General features: G+C 35.7%; 1 protein-coding gene across 1 annotated transcript; it reads left to right on the plus strand.

Moving 5' to 3' along the window:
* Positions 1-664: 664 nt before the first annotated feature.
* ephx2 (epoxide hydrolase 2, cytoplasmic) lies at positions 665-17,998 on the plus strand. The gene is made up of 19 exons (XM_027172412.2): positions 665-861; positions 944-1,028; positions 1,300-1,438; positions 1,576-1,766; positions 2,232-2,354; positions 4,228-4,296; positions 4,482-4,577; positions 4,776-4,854; positions 5,828-5,862; positions 5,951-5,977; positions 8,348-8,433; positions 8,860-8,971; positions 9,969-10,043; positions 13,027-13,069; positions 13,955-14,057; positions 14,248-14,317; positions 14,701-14,781; positions 14,913-14,971; positions 16,800-17,998. Exons 1-19 carry the CDS (start codon positions 764-766, stop codon positions 16,882-16,884), a joined length of 1,656 nt encoding a protein of 551 aa, XP_027028213.2. The 5' UTR covers positions 665-763; the 3' UTR covers positions 16,885-17,998.
* The last annotated feature ends 3,093 nt before the right edge of the window (positions 17,999-21,091 follow it).

Raw genomic sequence — 21,091 nt, forward strand, 5'->3', positions numbered from 1 at the left:
ACACACACACACACACACACACACACACACACACACACACACACACACACACACACACACACATGAGCTGCATGAGCTATGTTCTTTTTGGAACAAGAGTTTTTGCTTCAAACTATGTATTAGGCTTGGTGTTTGTCTGTATTTTTTTCCATTCAGAAACAAAAAGGATTTTCTGTGTGTTCTGATTCTAATATAATTTATTAATACCAAAAAGACTTTGATTAATTAACAAGGCTAATATTGCTAACCAATCTAGTTACACTAGGCTGTTACCATTCACCAGTGCCAGCATCCTTGTTAGTTCAAATGGTTAAGGCTAAGGCCTGCTTATTAAAAGGTCCTGAGTACAAATCCCAGTGCTGCCAAACTGCTTTTTCTAGACTGTTGTTTTCAAAATGCCATCACTGTATGATAATGTAAGGTGGAAATGTGGAAAACTGGATAATATTTTATGAATCAAGTTGTATGTATTTTTAGTTTTTATATTGTTTTCATAATATTTATTATGCTTACAGTCCTTACTGGAATCTTTAGTGTTCACATGTATAGAGAAAGTGTTGTGCAATAAATGTCCGTTTGTCAACTTTGGGTATAAGGCTATTCATTGGCTATCATTGCTCCTCCTCTCTTACACATTAATCATGACACAGTAGTAGTGAGTCTGCTTTTCCATATACTGAGCAGAGCGATTACTTCTGTGCTGGTGCTCAGAAACTGTTCTGTTGCTCTTCTATGGTAACTGAAAAGGTAACTTTTTTCCACAATGAAGAAAGCTGTGCTGTTTGGCTTGTGGGGCTGTGTTGTAACTCCTCACCCTCTCCAGCCTTTACACAAATTTAAAGCATGTTCAAACACTAAGAGGTAGGTGTGTTTTTACATCTCGTTTTGGATTATTATTAAATCCTTAAATCATTTAAATTTTAGCAAGCTGAATTTTTTTTAGGGATTTCATATCAAACTCGACTGACAAAGAAGGCAGTGAGAATGCTCTTGTTCGTGCTGAACGAGGGATAGTCACCCTTTCTCAGGTAACAACATAAAATTCTCTATTCCTGATCACAATACAAAGTTCAGATAGTTATCAAATTTGTTTCAAGGAGAGTTGGAATGCGTGTTATCAGATCTTTTCATGGGAAAGTCGCTGGTTAAAATGTCTCCAGAGGTCAAGAAGTCCAAATGACATAACAGACTAAGTTACATATGGAAAAGAATAGTCACTTAAGGACACTAATGTAATAACATAGAATAAAACAGAATATAGTAGAGTAGAATTGTGATCTTTGTCTTTGCTGCTTAAAGATGTTTGCAGAGCTGGACTCTGAGTGTGAAAAAGAGGCAGTCAGTGAGAACCTGACAGCCCAAAAGCTCTATGATGAGATAACAAAGGTGGAGATTAATAAAAATATCCTCAATACTGCTGCCACACTCCAGAGAAATGGTATGTAGGTTTGTGTGGATAACTGGTTTATATGGAAAAAAATTCTGTTTGTCTGTAATTTTGAGAATATACAGTGGCCTATATTGATATACACTAGACATACACTTTTCTCTCTCTCGTCTTTTTTCTTCCTCAAGGAATAAAAACTGGTGTTGTGACCAATATCTGGGTTGATGACTCTCCTCAGAGGGACAGTGTTGCTAAGATTCTCTCAGTGCTGGAAAGCTGTTTTGATGTGGTAGTACGCTCTTGCCACACTGGGTCAAGACTTCCTGAACCTGAGATATTCCACACTGCCTTGGATACATTGAATGTTAAACCTAACCAGGCATGTACAGCCACCTGGGACGCTGCTTTTGAATATAACAATAGAGCTATGCATAATGCTCTGTTGTGATATAAATGTGATTTTTGAGTTGTGCTAGTTTTGAGAATCTCAGATCTAATAAGATATCTCATGAAAACATGCTGATGATCATAGTATATATACTCAGTGTTTCTAATGTAAAGCAAAGTCATTCAGTATCTATCCGGCTTGCTACCATGTTTTACGAACCAGTTGTCTGTCTTTGTGGTCATGTTGCTAAAAGTTGTTCATTACTCAGAGGAAGCATTGCATAAATTAAGTAGAGTATGTGCTTGATACTATACAAAAAATTTAAATCACTAATGCCTACCTGCCTTTAAGAGTATGTCTATAAGAAACATTAGATTTAGCCCTCCTATTTAATATCATCACAAGCCTCCACTGCATTTGTGAGCATGATAACACGATTTTGTATTCTTGTTTCAGGCTATCTGGTTGGACATTTGTGAGGAGAATGTTCAGGCAGCTGAAAGGTTGGGAATGACAGCTATTAAGATTTCTGATATCAGTGCAGCACTGGTGGAAATAGAGAACTTAACAGGGATAAAGGTAATAAACTTTTATACTATTTGGTAAATGCTTTTCCACTGAATCATCATTTCAATGCTGTTTGGATAATAAATGAATAATCAGTGCATCACTGCTGGAAATAGAGAACTTAACAGGGATAAAGGTAATGAACTTTTATCCTACAGTATTTGGTATACGCTTTTCCACTGAATCATTATTTCAGTGCTGTTTGGATAATAAATGCATAAAAATGCTGTCATCCAGGAAGTAGCAGGGCAGACGTGTTTCTCTTTCAGACTGTAAATGTTTTGTTCTTTGTATATCAATCCTATCAGATTGGCTTCAACAGGTCAGTAATCTAGACATGTTATAAATACAATTATACTATTCACAAGACTTTCATAAAGGAATGTTTGAATAGATCTTCTTATGAGGATATCTCATATGTCTTTCTCTTACATAAAATGTAGTGAAGACACTAGTAATAGTTATAGTTATGGTTATGCCATAATTATATGGTTATGATCAGTGTTGTGCTAGTTACTAAAAAATAGTAACTAGTTACAGTTACTAGTTACTTCATTCAAAAAGTATTACGTTATTGATTATTTACACCAAAAAGTAACGCGTTACTGTTAATAGTAACATTTTAGTTACTTTTTTAAAGAACGTTATTTAATGTTCCCATTAATGCCATTTAATGCGTTATGGTCTATACAAACACAAAACCAGACATCCCAAGTATCCCGGATGTTCCGGGAGTCTCTGCCGCATATTGATAGCGGCACCCTGATCACCGCAAATCTCCCGGAATCTAGAGCGAGCGAGCAAGAGCGCGCATGCGCGACAGAGACAAGTATTCAAGTATGTGCTCCAAACTTGTAGCGCACGGTAGAGAGGGAGGGGGGCAATCCTGATTGGCCTGTTTCGGTAAATCAACCAATCAATTGTCAGTGTAGGCGGGCTATAGCCCATGTGTTTCGGAATTACTGCCGCACATACTTGAATAAACGGTAACACGCCCACAGCGCGTCTACTTCGTGTTTACAGTGGTTGGCGTTCACCAATCCTACAATGCGTCGCTGCTGTAAACAGGTTAGGCTGTAGGCTACACTTCAGCCAAAATTAATTAATTTAAAAAAGTAACGGGTAACGCATCATATAGTAACGGTAACGGAGTTATTTTATTTAAAAAAAGTAACGCGTTAGAGTATTAGTTACTGTCAAAAGTACAAGTAACGCGTTACTGCCCAACACTGACTATGATAATAACAGATTTGATGCAATTTCAGTAAAGCATACTCAAAAATGTTATTGCAGGTGTTATTCTTAAAATTGTTCTTAAATAACACTATTTACAATACAATTTACAGACATGATACTACCAGAAGCCTGGAGCACTTTGTTGTTTGTCAAATTGCTGCCAGAATCATTTGACAGTTTTAATAAAATAGATCACATTCTCATCTGAATTATTGACTTCTTGCTAAATTCAAATTATTTCCGAATTAATGTTTGTTACAAATAAAGAGCAACACATTGTAAAAGACACTGTCATTGTGACTCCCATAAATGGCATTTGTAAATTATTAAGAAGAAAATCAATGGCATTGTAAATGAGTGTCATAAAAACATTAGCTTTTATTACCCACTAGGCAATTAAAAGCTATAATTCATAATGCCATAAAGGTATTTGTGTATATTCCAAAATGTATATGCTTATAAATATAATTTAATAAAGAGCCATCACCATCATTCAATTTTAGCAACTTGAAGCACAGGTTTTTAAAAGACTTTTTAAAAGGGCAGTTATTCAATCACACAATTATATTATATTAAATGTACATGGTCATCAAGAAATATAAAAATCAGTTTAGTTTAGTCTATATAATACATTTTGTGAAATGCACAGGTTACCAGTGAACAACGGCCTCTCTGCTGTAATCCTGAAGAGGTCACCCATGGATATGTCACTATTAAGGTAAGGACAAAAGGTAGATGAGGTATCCTAAACACAAGCATGTGTCTGCATACACCTACCTATTTACATGCATTATTTGCTGTGTTGTTGTGGAGCTGTAGTCTGAATACCGAAAAGAGTAAAGAAGCAGAGATGACATTGTTGCTTAGCAGGTAAGTAAGTTCTAGTGTCCCTGTCTCCTTTAGCCTGGTCTGAAGAGCCATTTTGTGGAGATGGGGGATGGTCCTCCAGTCCTGCTGTTCCATGGATTCCCAGAAAGCTGGTTTTCCTGGAGATATCAGGTAAAAAAAAATCTATAAAAAATGCTTAAAAAAATATATAAAAATTCAAGCTGTGTGCCAGTGATCTAAAGCTTAACAATTCAGAGAATGGACAGTATCCTGGAAGCTTAGAGAAGTGCATTGATAATGCAGAGCATGTGGGAATGAATGCTTAAATCCAGCACAAGTGCCATTAATTACATTATTCTTTTTTTTTAGATTCCTGCCATGGCTAATGCTGGATTCAGGGCTATTGCTATAGACCTAAAAGGTTTTGGTGACTCGACTGCTCCAGCAGGTCAGTTCATATTATACTGCACTGTGCTGTTTAGGTATTATTCAGTCTGTCAGAATGATTTAATGTCTTTTCTCTGTCATTTCTACCTCTCTTCTCTAGTTGATCCTTTTTTATTATATCTTTATATATTTAAATATTTAATTAGACTGTAACATATTAGCACATTCGGGCATCAGAACATGGTTATGAGTTAGATTAGAATAAAAATATAAAGTTTTCTATGAAGCTATCAAAGTTTATGGTGAGCTTTAAAAAAATACCCTCACAAATACTAACCGCTTTCATTTTTTAAGGTTCTTAATGAATTCCTCATGGGTGAGACCTTAGATGAGAACAAGTCCATATGAAGCAATATTTCACTCTTACAAGATGGTCCTTTGTTTTTTTTTGTTTTTTTTTGAAAACATATCTCTTTGTTAAAAAGTAAATCTTGTAAGAAAGCCAAAATCATCATCCCTACCTTAGTAAACATTATTAACATGAGCATCATCTATGAGTATATCACTTTAATTCCCATAGCTCTTAGTATGCTGCAATTAACACGTGGTGAAATGGTTACACATTAATGTTGATTGCCTCACGGTTTCATGTGAAAGTCAAATAAGATTCATAATTTTCTAATAATGAAGCTGTTATTTGAGAGAGATGTATATTTGATTTTCTCCTGTGACACACATTCAATTTAAACATCAGATATAGATGTCTGAGAAGGTGCAACACTTACCTTAATGTATTTTTTTTACTCTTGTAGTATGATTTAGGCACCATGCTGAGAATGAAAATGAGATCTGTGAACTTTTAATACCCTATATGCTGAGTGTTCCCTAATGGGATTGTCAGAAATGTTCTATGAAAAATGTTCTATTGGGTAGTTTCCTCCAAACAGTGATTGATTTCTTTGTGCATTTCTTGACATTGAGATATGAAGAGTTAAGCCACACAGCTCTGATAGCACTCCCAACTCTCTTTGCAGATATTGTGGAGTATTCTCAAGAAAATATTTTACAGGTAAGAAAAGGCACACTGCCTCAACTGTATGCACACAGATATGCTGGAAAAATAATTGGACAATGTTTATTTCTCTTGGTGCCTATAGGAACTGGTGACCTTTCTGGATAAGATGGTATGTATATTTCCTTCTCCCAGGTGCCTAAAATCTAACCCTAGTCTCACTTGACACTTCAGGTTGTGCAAGCAAGAGGAAATTCTATTCCACACATTTAAAGTTATGAAATATACTTAACAGATCCCTAGACAGAATAGAAGATGTAAATAAGACCTGTCAAACCCAGCTGCAGTCCTCCATGTCACATTGATTTTAATACGAAAAATGTTTATTTTAACACTTTGAAGCACAGTGATATTTTGCTGGGTGAGCACACATACAGTAAATGAGATGCTACCACTCATTCTGTGTAAAGCTTTCGTTATATATTTGTGGGAAAACAGCCCAATGTCAAGTTTCTACCAGCATATAATGTTGTGGTTATTTTCCCATTCCTTTTGAAATATCTATTCCTACATAACTATTTCTCTTAAGCCAAATTAGCTGATTTGTTTGGAGCTCCTCTTCAGGCTTACAGAATAATTTGTTTTTCAGTTAAATTCTGAAATTTGCATGGTGATGCAGTTAAGGATTAAACTGGATAAACATTATGAACCTCATACCTGTTTCCCTGTTTGTCATTAAACAGAAACAGTTTGTCATTAAACAGAAACAGGCTTGCAGCTTTTATTAAAATGCCACAATTTAGTAATGCCACAGACTAAACAGTACAAAAAAACAAAAGAAAGAAAGCCAAGAAAACACTGGGGGAGGTGGAGTTCATATGTTTGCATACATGACACAAGCAAAACAAAACAGATTAGAAAATCTTTGAAACATTATTAAGTAGAATAATGTAACATGAATTTGATCCACATTCTGATTGCTATGCATGTCAAGATCAAACAGCTATAACAGATAAATAATATTCCACATGTACCCTGGGTTGACGGTTAGATGATAACAGTAGAAAGAAAGAACCCTTTTTTGGTCAAATATCCATTACAGTACAGTGAAATGCTTCACATACCCCAGCTTGTTAGGGGGTTGGGTTCAGAGCACGTGGTCAGCCATGATACAATATCGCTGGAGCAGAGAGAGCTTTGTGGTAAACAACCCAAAGCCTTAAACATTTAAGCCACCACTGCCCTGTACAGTATATAGCAACATACATTATGGTACTTCTCTCAGTCTTTCAGGACAGAATGAATTCTCAGGTGCGGACCTCTCTTAGATCCTGTCTGTGTTGTGCAAGATTGTTGTAAAAGGCAAAAAAAGTTTTGAGTAACTGAAAACTGGATGACTGCACATTTTGTGAACATCTCAAATATGCCTGATAGGGTTGACAACTAGAGATTTTTTAAGTTAAACTATTTTAACTCACTATCATGTCCATCTTCTTCATAAAAGGCCATAACAGGATGAACCCAGTAAGCAACAAGGCTTAGATAAGTGCTTTTGAGGTATTCTACTCAGACTGTGTTTTAGGAAATCATTCTCACACATTAAATTGCTGCCTCTGGCATGAATCATTTTGACCCTTTTTGTTTCCATCATATTATGACCCTTCCATTGGCCCACATGCAAAATGAACCCTTTCCAGCTGACACGGTTTTTCGCTTGCCTTTTAAAGACAAAACCTAATATTTTACATTGCATATCTGCCTGGATTGCATGCAGTTATTTTCTTGCATGATTTCTGCTATTATCATCTCACCAACAAGCTATTTTTAATGAATATCTAAGGAATAATCCTTTAGATAGTGTATCTCTTTTGTAGCAATAAATCACAGAAATTGTTATAAATAAAGGATACAGATGCTGGGAATGTCACATGTATCACCACTTGAATTAATAATTTCACTCGAATGAAAATTTTTTTCTGCTTGATTTATACCATAGTAAAATTATGCATATGACTTATATAGAAATACATTGAATTATAAATAGATTTCAGACTGAATTCAGTGGTGAACAGATTAAGGTGATGTTATTAAGGCAACTGTGGATGTTGTCACTCTAGACTGAAGGTGCTAATTATCCTCTCATTATGCAGTGCACTTGCCAGTTTCATGAAATAAATATTTTCCAAAATAAAGTTAATTAAGCCTGTGGCTTGGGGGATTGTTTTTTAATTTGGGCAATGACTGACTACTGGACATCAATACTCCTGCAACTGATTGATAGCAATAGGGGAACTACACTGTGGTTGAACCGTGTGAGCTGAACCGTGTACGATGAACAGTGCACTGAATGGGAATAGTTTTTTCTTTTGTTTGTTTTAAAGAAAATGTTTAGTATTGAAACGCATATTTTTTAATGATAATGTGACTGATTTAGGTTTAAAAAATCTACCATGTTGTGGGGCTGATTAGCAAAAAACAAACAGAATCTTGTAGAAAAAAATGGTTAAAGGAAGTTAAATGCCATATTTCTTCTTAAACTCAGGGCCTTACTCAGGTTACTGTGGTGGGTCATGACTGGGGTGGTGTGTTTGCATGGAACATGGCTCTTTATTACCCAGAGAGAGTGAGGTATGTGGTCCTTACTGTCAAATACACAACTCTAACCAGCTTCACCCACAACACCCTTATTTCAGAATGACTTGCCCTAGTCTTTACTCAGTTTAGATACCATGTTACATACTTAGCAAATTCTGGGGAGGTCATGAGCTTAGCAGTTCAAATAAGCTTTTATTTGTAGATACATAATTTCAAAAAGAACGGTCAGTTGTTCCTCCAGGGGAACTCCTTAAAGGTCCCATGTTGTACCCTACAACTGAGTATATTCTTATCACAGAGGTATAACAAGGTATCTTGTAAGATCTAAAAAAAAAAAAAAAATACCCATCACATTACACATGTTTTTTCTTATAAACATTATTAATTCAGGCTCAGCTGACTTTCACTCCATAGCTTAACTGTGGAAAAATATTTAACAAATATCCTTTCTGACTCAAGGGCTGTGGCTTCCCTCAACACTCCTCTTTTCCCTGTGGATCCAAACAAACATCCAATGCAGACAATTAAGTCTATACCAGTCTTTGAATATCAGATCTACTTCCAGGAGCCGGTGAGTGACATATTCGCTAAATTATTCAGGGTCCATAAATTGTTGTTTTAATCGAATTGTATTGCATGTATATTACTTTTTTAAAAAGGTCATCTGATATATGCAATACATTCATGCAAACACTGCCGAATGGAAGCAAAAAAACAGCAGACCTTTTTTAATTGTTGTGTATTTGTTGTTGTTGTTGGTTAATATTTATCACAATACTGGAAAAACATCAGTAACACAAACTTTCAGGCAATTCAGAAGAAAGGATATGGCACATCTAACTGGATCTGCAATTGTAACTTCCTGTTTAGACATTTCTGAAGGTTATGGTTTCTGTAGCAATTCTGTAGCAATTTCTAGCTCTGACAAAGCTGAAGCTAGTCATTAGGCATGAAATGAATTATGCACTAAATTATCATTATGCATGTTGTTAGTATCCTGAGAATTGAGAGTTTGTGTTTAAGCAGACTGTCCTTCTAAGAAGAATAAATTTCTTATCAGAGTGACATTTTAGTCTGTATTATGAAAATAATTAGCAGTCCAATAGTGTTGTGACAAATACACCAAATTGTGTGATTATATGGGGTAGATAAGTATTTTGGGAATAACCCCGGGGTTTAAGTCAATATGTTTGCATTCAATGCTAGGTACACTGTATTGAAGCCTTTCTTCTCATACATTACAAGAGCTTGTGGGCCTGAAAGTTTGAGTGTGCCACCAGTAATAAGTAAAATACAAGTAAAACATTTTAGAATTGAAAAATGTTATTAAAATATTTTAATTGATCTTGTAAACTAACTTGACTGTATGCTAGAGTAGGACTGTTATCTTACCTGTATGCTTGTTTTCATGCACAACACATTTTGTTGATAACAAAATGTCAAAGGTCCATTTATGATAAAACAGCATTTAATATAAAACTTTTGAGTTTGAATATTTTTGAAGGCATGCTATTATCTGAATAAAGCTCATCTGTTAATGGGAGACTGACATGTCTCTGTTTCTCCAGGGTGTAGCAGAGGCTGAGCTGGAGAAGAATCTAGAGAGAACTTTCAAACTGCTGTTCACTGCTAGCGATGAGACTGTAAGTGACAGTTGTAAGTTGCTACTGAAATACACTGCCATTGATAAATTAGCAAAGGTAGCATTCGCATATATTATATTTTCAATGTGTCTCTTAAAGACTATTTTGTAGTTTAAGAGTTTTTGTAGGGCTTTCTTTTTTTTCTTCATTTGCTGAATGTCATGAAACATGATTAGTACATAAAATAAGCATTTTTGTATTATTATATTTGAGAAAATAGTATCATATCATGCTTATATGCAATAGTCTCTCGTATCATGCTTCATCATGTCTGATATTCACTCTTCACAGTCCTGCACATTACCATGTTTTATTATGATTTCCCTGAATTAAGGTCACGGTCACAAAGACTTTTTTATTCATCAAAAAGGGGCCTGTAGGCATTGATTTAACAGTGAAGGTGAGATTTCAAAGTAATGGTAAAAAAAACATCATTCTTCAAGGTCAAAGTTAAGGAAGATGAGGATACAAATTAATTGCAGCTGTCAGTTCGTAACCAAGACTGTAGGATCCAGGGCTGAAAATCTTTAAGGGCATCACAGGGCAAGCTTTGGCTTGGCATACTGATTGTGTGCACACGTCTGTTGGATGAGCAAATACTATGTACTTTTCACCTAAAATGGATAACAGAATTTGTCTAATTCAAGTTAGGGTTAGGGTTAGGGTTAGCATTTAATTTAATCTAACATCTAACATTTAATCTAATGCATATTTAATGCAGTAGCATGTATGCTTCTAACATATCTGTGAGGTAAACTGTGCAGTGGCGTCTTTGCTTTAGAAAAACAGGTGACTTGTGCAATGTTCTTTCATATGAGCTTCCCTGGTGAAGCTTTGACATTTGTCTGCATATTATGACAGTCTGTGTTGACATTTGACTGTCAAGACACCTTCTGTTCTCAGACCAGTTGCTTGCACTTCCTACCCAGACATTACTATGTAACAGACAACAAATACTGCTGACAGTGTATGTTGTGCAAGGATGATGTCAAATCCTAAACTCAGGATTTGTTGCTTATTCAAAAAAATACATAAATGCAATCGAGTCTTCATCTTACCTGTTTCTCAAAAAAACGTCTGAAAATGATGAGTAGTTTGAAGAAAAGTAAAACATGTCAGCATGCATACAAACTGATTTTTTGAGTTTTTGAGAGTACATGCAGATCAATACCTTTATAACACGTGGGTATTTTCAGGTTTTCTATAGATTTCCAAGGTTTATTGTGACCATCAAAAAGCCACACTGATGGAGATCAAAGTGCTAGGTTGCTGTGCCTGAGTGACTTGGAATTTCTAATGAGGACTGGTTAAAGGCCCTTCACCTGAGCCTCTGCTCCTGGACTAATGAGTCACTCTTGGCCAGCTCATCACTCAGCCCAGCTAAGACAGCTATAGCACATCCTAATGACTGTGTGGACCAGGGGTATTTGGCATTGGCATGAGCCCTGCTCTGATGCTTGCTTTTTATCTCCACACTTGCTTGTGTCAAATAGAGAAAATCATGCACTCACAGGAAGAGGGGGGCCTCAGAGGAATACCCTGCAGTAATTGCAGTAGTGTCCACTTATCCTCCCACACATATGCTGCATCCATAAATGTAATTTAATCCACAACAGGCTAGACTGCTTGTGGATCAGAAATTCCAGAATGGATTTCTTTCTTTCTTTCTTTTTTTGTCTGTTTATTTCGAATCCTCCCTCTGCATAATATGACAAAATACTAATACAGTGACTTCTAAGAACAACAAAATCCAGATATCTGGCAGATCAGTCATATAGTTTTCAATTAATATTCAGTGTGCACTTCAGATGGTGAAGCGTGAAGCTCAAAAGGTGAAGCTGAAAAACTACACATTTCCCCCCCCCAAACATTTCTAATATCATGAGGTTAAGGCTTATCAGTAAATTATTTAAAAATTTCAATAAAAATATAACCTTATGAGAAGTCATAGCAGTAATCTGTAATCTAAAATAGTAATATCTATTGATTTAAAAAAAGAAAGAAAGAAAGAAAGAAAGATAGAAAGAAAGAAATATAGATAGAAAGAAAGAAAGAAAGAAAGAAAGAAAGAAAGAAAGAAAGAAAGAAAGAAAAAATGCAATCTTCACATAAGTAATGCAATTGTTACACTGTACAGTGGCATTATATCAATAGTGACTCATACCATAATGAGATATTAAACTATTCAGGGAATTTTTTTTATAAATCAAAATATTTTGTGAAATATGTATTTCAATGCAGCATAAACCTCACAGGATATGTCTAAATGACACAGTGCATCCCAAAACATAAGCCATGAGCATAGGTACACAGGTGCCTTTCCTACTGGAGGTTGCCAAACAAAGGTATAGAAGTGAGTGATGAAATTGGCAAGCTTTACACTTATTATCACTAATTAAATAACATTAACTCCCAATTGTTCTGTGAGGCCTGTGATTGGGTGATGAAAACAAGTGAGAACTACATTGTATAGTAATTATATTTAAGAGGGGCATGGATATATAATGCTTGAGCAGTATATCTGAGTGGATTACATTTTTAGGTGGGTTGCAACTGTCTCAAGATAGCTTTCAACCAGGGATGGAAAAAGGTAGATTTCTTCCTTCAATAAACATGAAGCCAATGCTGCTCCTGCTACATCACAGATAACATCACATATCCAGATAAAAGCATCGTGTTAGTCCTGCAAGATTGATGAATGAGAGAGACATTTTCCCCAACCAGAGATTTTTGAGACAGTTATGGCATTGACTGGGTTCAAACTCGGAAACTCCTGCTACAGCACTTGGGAATAAGAACTCATTCTTCTTAAAGTAAAACTATTAGAGAGTTTTGCTGTTATTTTGCCAGGTGTGCAATAACATTTAAAAGAATTGTTTGTAGTTGTATTTCAGTTGCTCTGCGGTAATGACTGAATACATGGAGCGCTCAGCATACTGTGTTCCAACCCCTTTAATTGTGTAATTTGTGATATGTGTTTCAGGATACACATCCTCAAGTGGATTTGACTGGAGTTTGCAAGAGAGGTAAAATAAAAATGTCTCAAAACACTGTATATGTATTTTCAACATGAGTAATCTTAAACTGTTCTTAATTGTTTAGATCCATTTCCCAAAACACTGACATTATTCTCAAATATTGACTCAAAACTGTGTGCACCCCTGTGCATAAAGCTAGCTCTAAAAATATGGTTGGTGTCAGTTGGCCGTTCATTGTCCAAGTTCACTAATACTCTAGTGGCTAAATTGGCACATAGCCACATTATGTAGGATGTAGGACTGAAACAGGTATCTTATTTATTTGAATGGTTTTCCACCCAATAACAACTAGTGAAATTCCTACCACCTTATTATTTTTTTTCACTTGAGGAAAAGCAACGACTGCAAGCTCCATAACCAGATGTCTTTACAGGTGGCAATAGTTGTGCAGCCAACACAGCAGAGTATTGTTTTTAGTGTATGTAATATGCAAGAAGGTTTCTTCCTCTTCCTCTTTCATTTACAATGAAAACATCAGGTGTGAATATGATGCAGTGCTGCAATCATCTTATCCATTACAGACTGAACTCTGAAAAACAATAGCCAAAGCAAGAGTGAAGTCATACTGAATATCAGCACAGCTGTGAGGTAACCTGTGAAGATATTCAGTGTAACAACACAGTCTGGTGTATAATATTGCTTTAGTTTGCTTTAGTTTTATAAATAATAAATTGAGTATCTGACATTTCAGACACAATATGGTCAAATAATTACATTTATTTTCCCTCTGTGAACCTCTGTGGAATAGAGACTAAGAGACTATGAAATGCTTTAGATTGATTGTCTGCATTGATCATTTTGGAATATTATGTCATACATTATGTACTAATTACAACTGCCAATTAAATATTACTCATTTTTATTATCCAATAGGTGGTCTGTTTGTAGGACTGCCAGAAGAAGTTCCCAGAAGTGCTATTCTGAGTGAGGCAGAGCTGCAGTACTACGTCCAGCAGTACAGGAAAGGTGGCTTCAGGTACACAGGGACAGGAGCAATGTAGAATTTAAATACAGGATTATATTCTTTAAGAATGTATAGTTTTACATCAAAAAGCTAAACTTTCCCTTGGAGTTGTTCTTTTTTGTAAATTAGAAATTTCTAGTTTCACTAATTATGCTTAAACACATTTTCCACGTTTGTACTAAAAAAAATGTTTGTGTCCAAGGGGGGCTCTGAATTTGTATCGGAATGGAGAGAGGAACTGGCGCTGGATGTGTTCGAGGCCAAGGGGCAAGGCAAGTGTGTGCCAGTTCCTGTAGCTGTATTCCAGCTTTGTGTTTCTGCCAGGAAACTGTGGCTCTAACACCACACTGTCGAAAAAATCCCACTTTTCTGCTCCTCTGTAAACTCATCCAGTATCAAGTCCAACCATACACACTGGACACAGCAGATGGCCTGCGCTGTCTATTCCCTAACATCTGCTCCTGAGAGGCCTGGGATGAAGTGCTCTGCTGCCCAGGCTTCCTTTCTGATAAACATATCTCTTCATGTAGAGGCTGACCTCACTTGAGTTTTGCTGTGCAGTGATGTTCTGAAATAATGAATGAATTGTTTTTATTTTTGCTTAGTGATGACGTTTAGTTTAGAGATCATCACAAAGATGTTTTTTGTTATTTAGATCCTAATGCCAGCTTTGATGGTGACTGCAGGGAAGGACAAGGTGCTTCTGCCCAGTTTTTCCACCGGCATGGAGAAAATTGTAAGACTGCCATTCTAGTTTTTTTGATAACTTTTTTATGCTTGTATATACAACACAATGAACACAGTAATCTAGCATTATTCAATGTTACTTCAGAGTCTTGAATGATTTTTTTTGTGTTGAATTTTTAGATTCCCAAGTTATCAAGGGCTCATATAGAAAACTGTGGACACTGGACCCAGATGGAGAGGTAAATTGTTCCTAATTGCTGTTATGTAATTCAGTATTGATTAAGAAGCTGATGCTTCTTCTCAAGCTTTTTCTTTTTTTTTTACATGCATTTTATTTGTTTCACCCAGTGCTGCTTTTTTTTTTTTTTTTTAGCTTATATTAGTTCTGCTTATTTTAACTAAGATTCTTTGTAAAATGTAAAATAGTAATATTCATGAATTTGTCTAACAGTTTATATCCTGAATGATTTTTCTTCTAGTTTTAAAGGAATGTGTATGATTATGATAAGTGTAGATCCATGTTAGGGTTATTCTCTTGGGGGTTCTGTGAACTCCCTTAAGACTGATCAAAGTGTAATTAAAATTCCTTCTGTTGTCCCTACAGTTAGATTAGCAGAGACAGTGACAAAGGCCACGATTACGAAGGTTAAACATACAGATGTGAATATTTTAATATATGAAGAAAGTAATTTCTTGACACAGTGCTGTACCGGGCCTTTGCTCTTTCAGGATTTCTCAGAGCATGATGTCTGATTAGGACATCCTCTGCACTGACCAACAAATTTAGAAACTAATTCAGCTATAAATCTGACCCAAGACACACCACTTAAGCAGCTCACTAGCCATAAGTGCATTTCACCAGTGACAAATAAGGACACGACTCAGCTACAATCAATTATTCATAAGCTGATTGTACATGTCACAGACCCAAGTCTTTCAGCACCACCTGCTTATTTTCCAAAGACCAGTCATCTTCCACCTTTTATATCAGAGGAGGGTAACGATATTGTTTCCACAGCTACATCAGGGAGATTCTTCCAAGCTGATAATGACCAACCAATTGAACCTTGCATGCTGTTGATATCAGATGATAACAAATTTGTTCTGAACCTAAAACAGGACAGATGTGTGAAGGTAGACTCCACAGATCAAAATATAGGTTGTCTGCAACTTCTGCCCTTTTTCACAAAAAAGTTATTGTGGTTTTTGTGCAATTCACAGAGACTCAAGTTATTTCACTATAGCTAGAATTTTTGTTCTGTTTACAGTAAGACACAATCGGCAGAAAATGGGATGTGCTATCCTACACAGCAGAGAGCAAACTGTAGAGAGTTTAAACAGTTCTTAGAAACATTACTTCCTGCATGATTTTACAAGAAGGTTCCAGGAAGAGTTGTATGTATGACAGCAGTATTCATAGCAGTCACTGTGCCAAAGGTTACTTGTTTGTTATGCAATCATAGTGCATTGTTAGTAACATCATTATCATCTAAAAAGAGATTATGAACAACTCAGAATCTTTGTAAGTTTTAAAGTAGCTTTGATACATGTATTTTAGTTATTTTTCAGTTACTGCTACAGTTCTATAGGTCTAATCATAGGAGGTGCTAAAACCCAAATTTCCTGCTTTTTGTGTAGACAGTACCATGTCCTGTTACAATGGTGGCACCAGAGTGCAATTTATCTTGTTTTGGTTCATTGGCATTGTGAGACATAGAGACAAAACTTTGCTTTTACAGATTCAATCTATTAACCTCCAACACTTTTGAGTCAATTAGCACACTAAACAAACATGTTGGTCTACCAGTTAGGATGTGGGAATATTTTTATCATATTTTTGATCAGATAAATATCTGTTGGCTGGCGTGTCCAAGCAGGTAGAGGCTTCTTAATAATTACCCAGGAATTGATGACACTTTTCTCTGATTTTTAAAAATTGTTGTCAGACTTGTTTCCAAGACAAAAACCTTTGTTCAAAAATACAGATAAGCTCATATAGACTGGATATTATGATTATGATGATTCTTCTTTTATTCTTATCATTGCTGTTGTTATTTTTCTCATCAGACCTGCTGAGACCAACAAAATTCTGATCTCCTGGCTGAAAGAAATACACCAGGAAAACTCAATTCCTTTCTTTCCAAAGCTATAACGTTGTTACAATATCATTGCTTAAGACTGAAAGCTTAGAGGCTAGATACCTACAACTGGGAATTGCTTTAATGTTTTTTAGTATATCATACTTTTTATTTTTAAAACATTTATTTTTTAAAATCTTTATACAAGACAAAACAATAAATGACTGTATGTTTGTAATAACCAGCATCTTCAACTCCAACCTTTTTGAGGAGATGCACATATCACTTTCCTGATAAACCCAAAAGTATTAGTCCCGTTCCAGCTTTACATCAAATCCAGCAATCAGCTCATTTAAAGCTTTCACTATTATCAGGACTGGAAATGAGACAATGGCTGTCATTTCCTTAGGCGTAGCTTTGATTAGACAGTCATGGAAACCAGTCTCTAAGAACACAGTGCAGGTCTATTGTTGATTAGTGTGACCTGAGCCTGGCCTTTTTAATCAAGTGAGGAGAATTAAAAAGGGCCAAAGGTACAGTAGCACTAGTCTCTCTAGTAAAATAAAAACACATCAAAGGAAATGGCTTGGGGTTGAAGATTTACTTAATTTTAGAGCATTCATGGCTACTTTTAATAATGCTACTGACTCAGGAAACAATGCTGAATTCAAATGTATGTACTTAATTTGTATAATAGGAAAAATATGGCCATTGTATCATTTATGTTTTTGTACTTTGAATACATTTCGATTAAGGATTAGGTTTGGATATGAGATGATAGAATATGATGTGTGAATGAATGCTGCCCTGCAATAGTTTGTTGTCCCATTCGAGATGAATGCTCTATAACTAAATGTTAAATACACACCTGTTAATAAACTGGTCATTTATTGTGTGATTTAGCAAATACAGAGATGATGTTTGAGAAATTTGAAATTTGAAAGCATTACCCCATGTTGGATCCAGGGACCTTGACCAGGAGAGGTGGCTACTGAAAATGAATGAATGAATAAATAAATAGATACGTCCTGTGTTTTCACAACAGCATACACATAGTCTGAAATGTTTTGGACCCAGTATAACTTGGCTAAGAAATCTATGTAAGGACAACCCTACAGCTTCCACACAGAGGTGTCTGATGCTTAGTTTCTCATTCTGCTAAGGATGAATAAAACAATATCAGCAATATTTTCTTGGTATGTTCATGCTTATGTTTTATGTGTAAATGTGCTTTGAGAGAAGCCTTTGCTCATTTCTGGAAGAAGGATATAAGGTGAATAAAACCACTTGTGTGAATCAGTTTCTTGGGAGAGTGTGGCAACTCTGTGCCAGTGGTTGTTCGGCTCGGTTAAGGCCCGGAATTGTTGATTGGAAGGTCAGGGTTCAAGCCACAGTACTCCAACATCACCACAGTTGGGCCCTTGAGCAAGGCCCTTAACCCTCTTTGGTCTAGTGGCACTGTGTCATAACTAGCCCTGAGCTCTGACCCCAATTTTCAATTAACAATCAGGGATATGCGTTGAAAAGCATTTAACAGTGCTTAAATAAATATGTGACAAATCTTGTTTCTTTTTTTCTTTTTCAACTACATCTGATATCCTTGTACTATCATCTGTAAATCATATATAATCACAGAAATTAAACATCAACATTTTACAGGCAAAATATTACATGTCTAATCTCCATTAACTAAGAGTTCCCCATTGCAAGCATACAACTAATTAAAACGAAACCCATCACTTTCGTTTAAGTTTAAATCCAATAGTTCTTGTTATTTTTAATTAATGTTAGCATTATCAGTGTCAGGCTCAGAGAGCAGACACAATAGCAATCCTGCTAAACACTGAACATGGAACTGAATTTTCATCATCTGCTAAATTGCCTTCTCTGGCAAGACAATAATCATTTATTTGTTTTGCATTATTGCATTATCTCTGGTAGCCTCTACGCTGTATTTCACTTCTTCCCTTATCACTACCAATTTCTTTATGCCTTTGAGCTGTATACAGTATATGACTGAATGTAATGACTTGTTTTGCAATGACAGTGAAAAAACACATTATTGTTTTAACAAGAAGAAATACAAGTCTAGAACGGTTTACTATACAAATTTCATTTTCTCACAACTGTTAAGCCGATGTCTGCATTCTCAGAGCTGAGTGCTCCTTTAATGAATTTGGGTTGCAATTTAATATGCCGGTCAATCTGCAAACAATTCACAAACAGGTCTCAATATATTAGCTTACTATATTGATTCTGTATATAAACAAACAAACAAGTGAAAAAATAAAACACTGAATGTCATACAGAATTAAAAGCATCAGTTGACCATTTACATCAATTCATTTCTTTTGTTGAGATTTTTTTCATTTTTCTTCTCTCTTTGTTGGAGATCATTTCCTATGTATGTTAAATATGTTTTACATGTACAAAAAGGTACAGTTCTGTGATTTAATCTTGCTTTTACATAAACAAGGTATATGATCTAGAAAAAGCAGGTTGATCACTTAGCCTGTGTCTTTGATTGATTGAGGATTTTATTGTTTCCTCTGATGCCCTCAGTGCTGATCAGTCAGGGCACAAAATTATAAAGTGGGCTGATGAGGAGACTTGTCTTTGTACAGGTCTAAAATTACTGCTTTGTGAAGTGTCACACTTAATACAGTAGGACAGATGCATTACTGAAGACTCATTAGAGAAGATAGCTTATAAATATACTGGCACGGTGACTGTGTCTAAACCAATTAACTTTCCTAAATTGCAACATGGCAATGAGATTTAGCGTAGTTAAGCAAATTATGCAAATGATGATAAAGTGCCTATTTAGCTGGAGCAACTTTTAAAATGGAATAAGCTGCTGAACCGTATCAAGCTAGCAACATGAGTGAAACTGAGCACTATTATGCTAATATTATGTACTGTGAACAAATGTTGCTCAAGTAGCATGTCAAAGTATGGTGCTTTGTTTATGATGTGTGTTTGTTTTAAATGAATGTTATTTGTGAGCTACAGTATCAGAATTCAGTAAGGGATTCATTTGTAGATTTTATTTCTGAATATTTGCTATTTATTGTGTGTATCTACTTCTTCTGAGCAATTGGAGCCACAGGTTGTTGTATGTAAGAGTGCAGTTTTTTTATTAAAAACTTTCCAGAAATCAATATCAATTTCTGCTGGAGGGGATCAAGGCACAGAGACAGGGTTACATTGGGCAAATCCATATTGATGGTCAAAGGTCAATCTGAGTAACTGCACAACAAGAATTATAAGAAACAAGAATCAGACAAGAAAACTCGGGGTGTGGAGAAAGCAGTAAAGAATTTTGAAAGAAATGGCCATAAATATATAGACAAATAAGATCTGGCAGGACTAATGACAGTTAGTAAGTTTAGATTAGTTCATTTATTTATACAGTTCTTTTAGGAACAAACACAATCTGGGATCTAATGAACAAGCCAAAGGTGACAGCAAAGAAGGAAATGCTGGCATAATTTTTTTCTTATAAGATTTTGCTATTTAACATTTGTTGGATTATGAATTACAGTGGATCATACAAAGGAAATGTGAAATGTAGTCCTTTAAAATATATACATATGATGGTAGATTTGGGAATCTGTGATGGGCATTAGACCTGTGATGGTGGATGGTGTATTTCCACCTCAAGGACAGTGTTGCTGTAATTGTTTGGGTTTAGGTCACATGCAACTCCTTACAATTATGATAGCAACCTTGGGAAACAAAGGTCTCTAAACAATTCAAGTGAGAATTAATTGCAGTAGAAATTTGAACTGTATGTGCAAACAACTGCAGACAAAGAAGCAGTCACAACATGGGGAGTGTATCTGTATCCTGCAGCATCATTACACTGTGACACATGAAGTTCAAAACAAACAGTTAACAGTTTGTTATATATGATGAAAGCATACACAACATGGTGTATGATAAGGTCACCAGCAGGTCTATTTGTGACAGCATAACTAAAAAAAGAAAATCTGGAGGTAGTGACAGACATGATTGTACTTTTAGATGTCAGCAGTCATTCCTCCCACTGTTACCCTGACTGTTACCCTGAACTGCAGTAGGAGCACCAGGGTTAGCATTTGCATCTCTAATTGGCTTTATTTATCCTTTATATAATCTCGTATTTTTATGTAAAAATCTGTTGACAAAAGGCAAGTTTAAGCAAGCTGGTTTTCATAGAGTCAGAGGGAAAGCTTAATTCAAAGCTGGTGGGTTTTAAATGGGATAAAAAGATCAGTCTCTGCTGTAATTTTCAGTATT

Source organism: Tachysurus fulvidraco, chromosome 12, assembly GCF_022655615.1.
Source record: "Tachysurus fulvidraco isolate hzauxx_2018 chromosome 12, HZAU_PFXX_2.0, whole genome shotgun sequence".
Classification (NCBI taxonomy): Eukaryota; Metazoa; Chordata; class Actinopteri; order Siluriformes; family Bagridae; genus Tachysurus; species Tachysurus fulvidraco.

What these genes read in the sequence shown, in the direction of transcription:
- ephx2 (XM_027172412.2), top strand. Translation starts at nt 764, where the DNA reads ATGAAGAAAGCTGTGCTGTTTGGCTTGTGGGGCTGTGTTGTAACTCCT. An exon ending in GGATAGTCACCCTTTCTCAG is followed by an intron (nt 1,029 to 1,299) that starts GTAACAACATAA and finishes TGCTGCTTAAAG; the next exon opens with ATGTTTGCAGAGCTGGACTC. An exon ending in CCACCGGCATGGAGAAAATT is followed by an intron (nt 14,782 to 14,912) that starts GTAAGACTGCCA and finishes TTGAATTTTTAG; the next exon opens with ATTCCCAAGTTATCAAGGGC.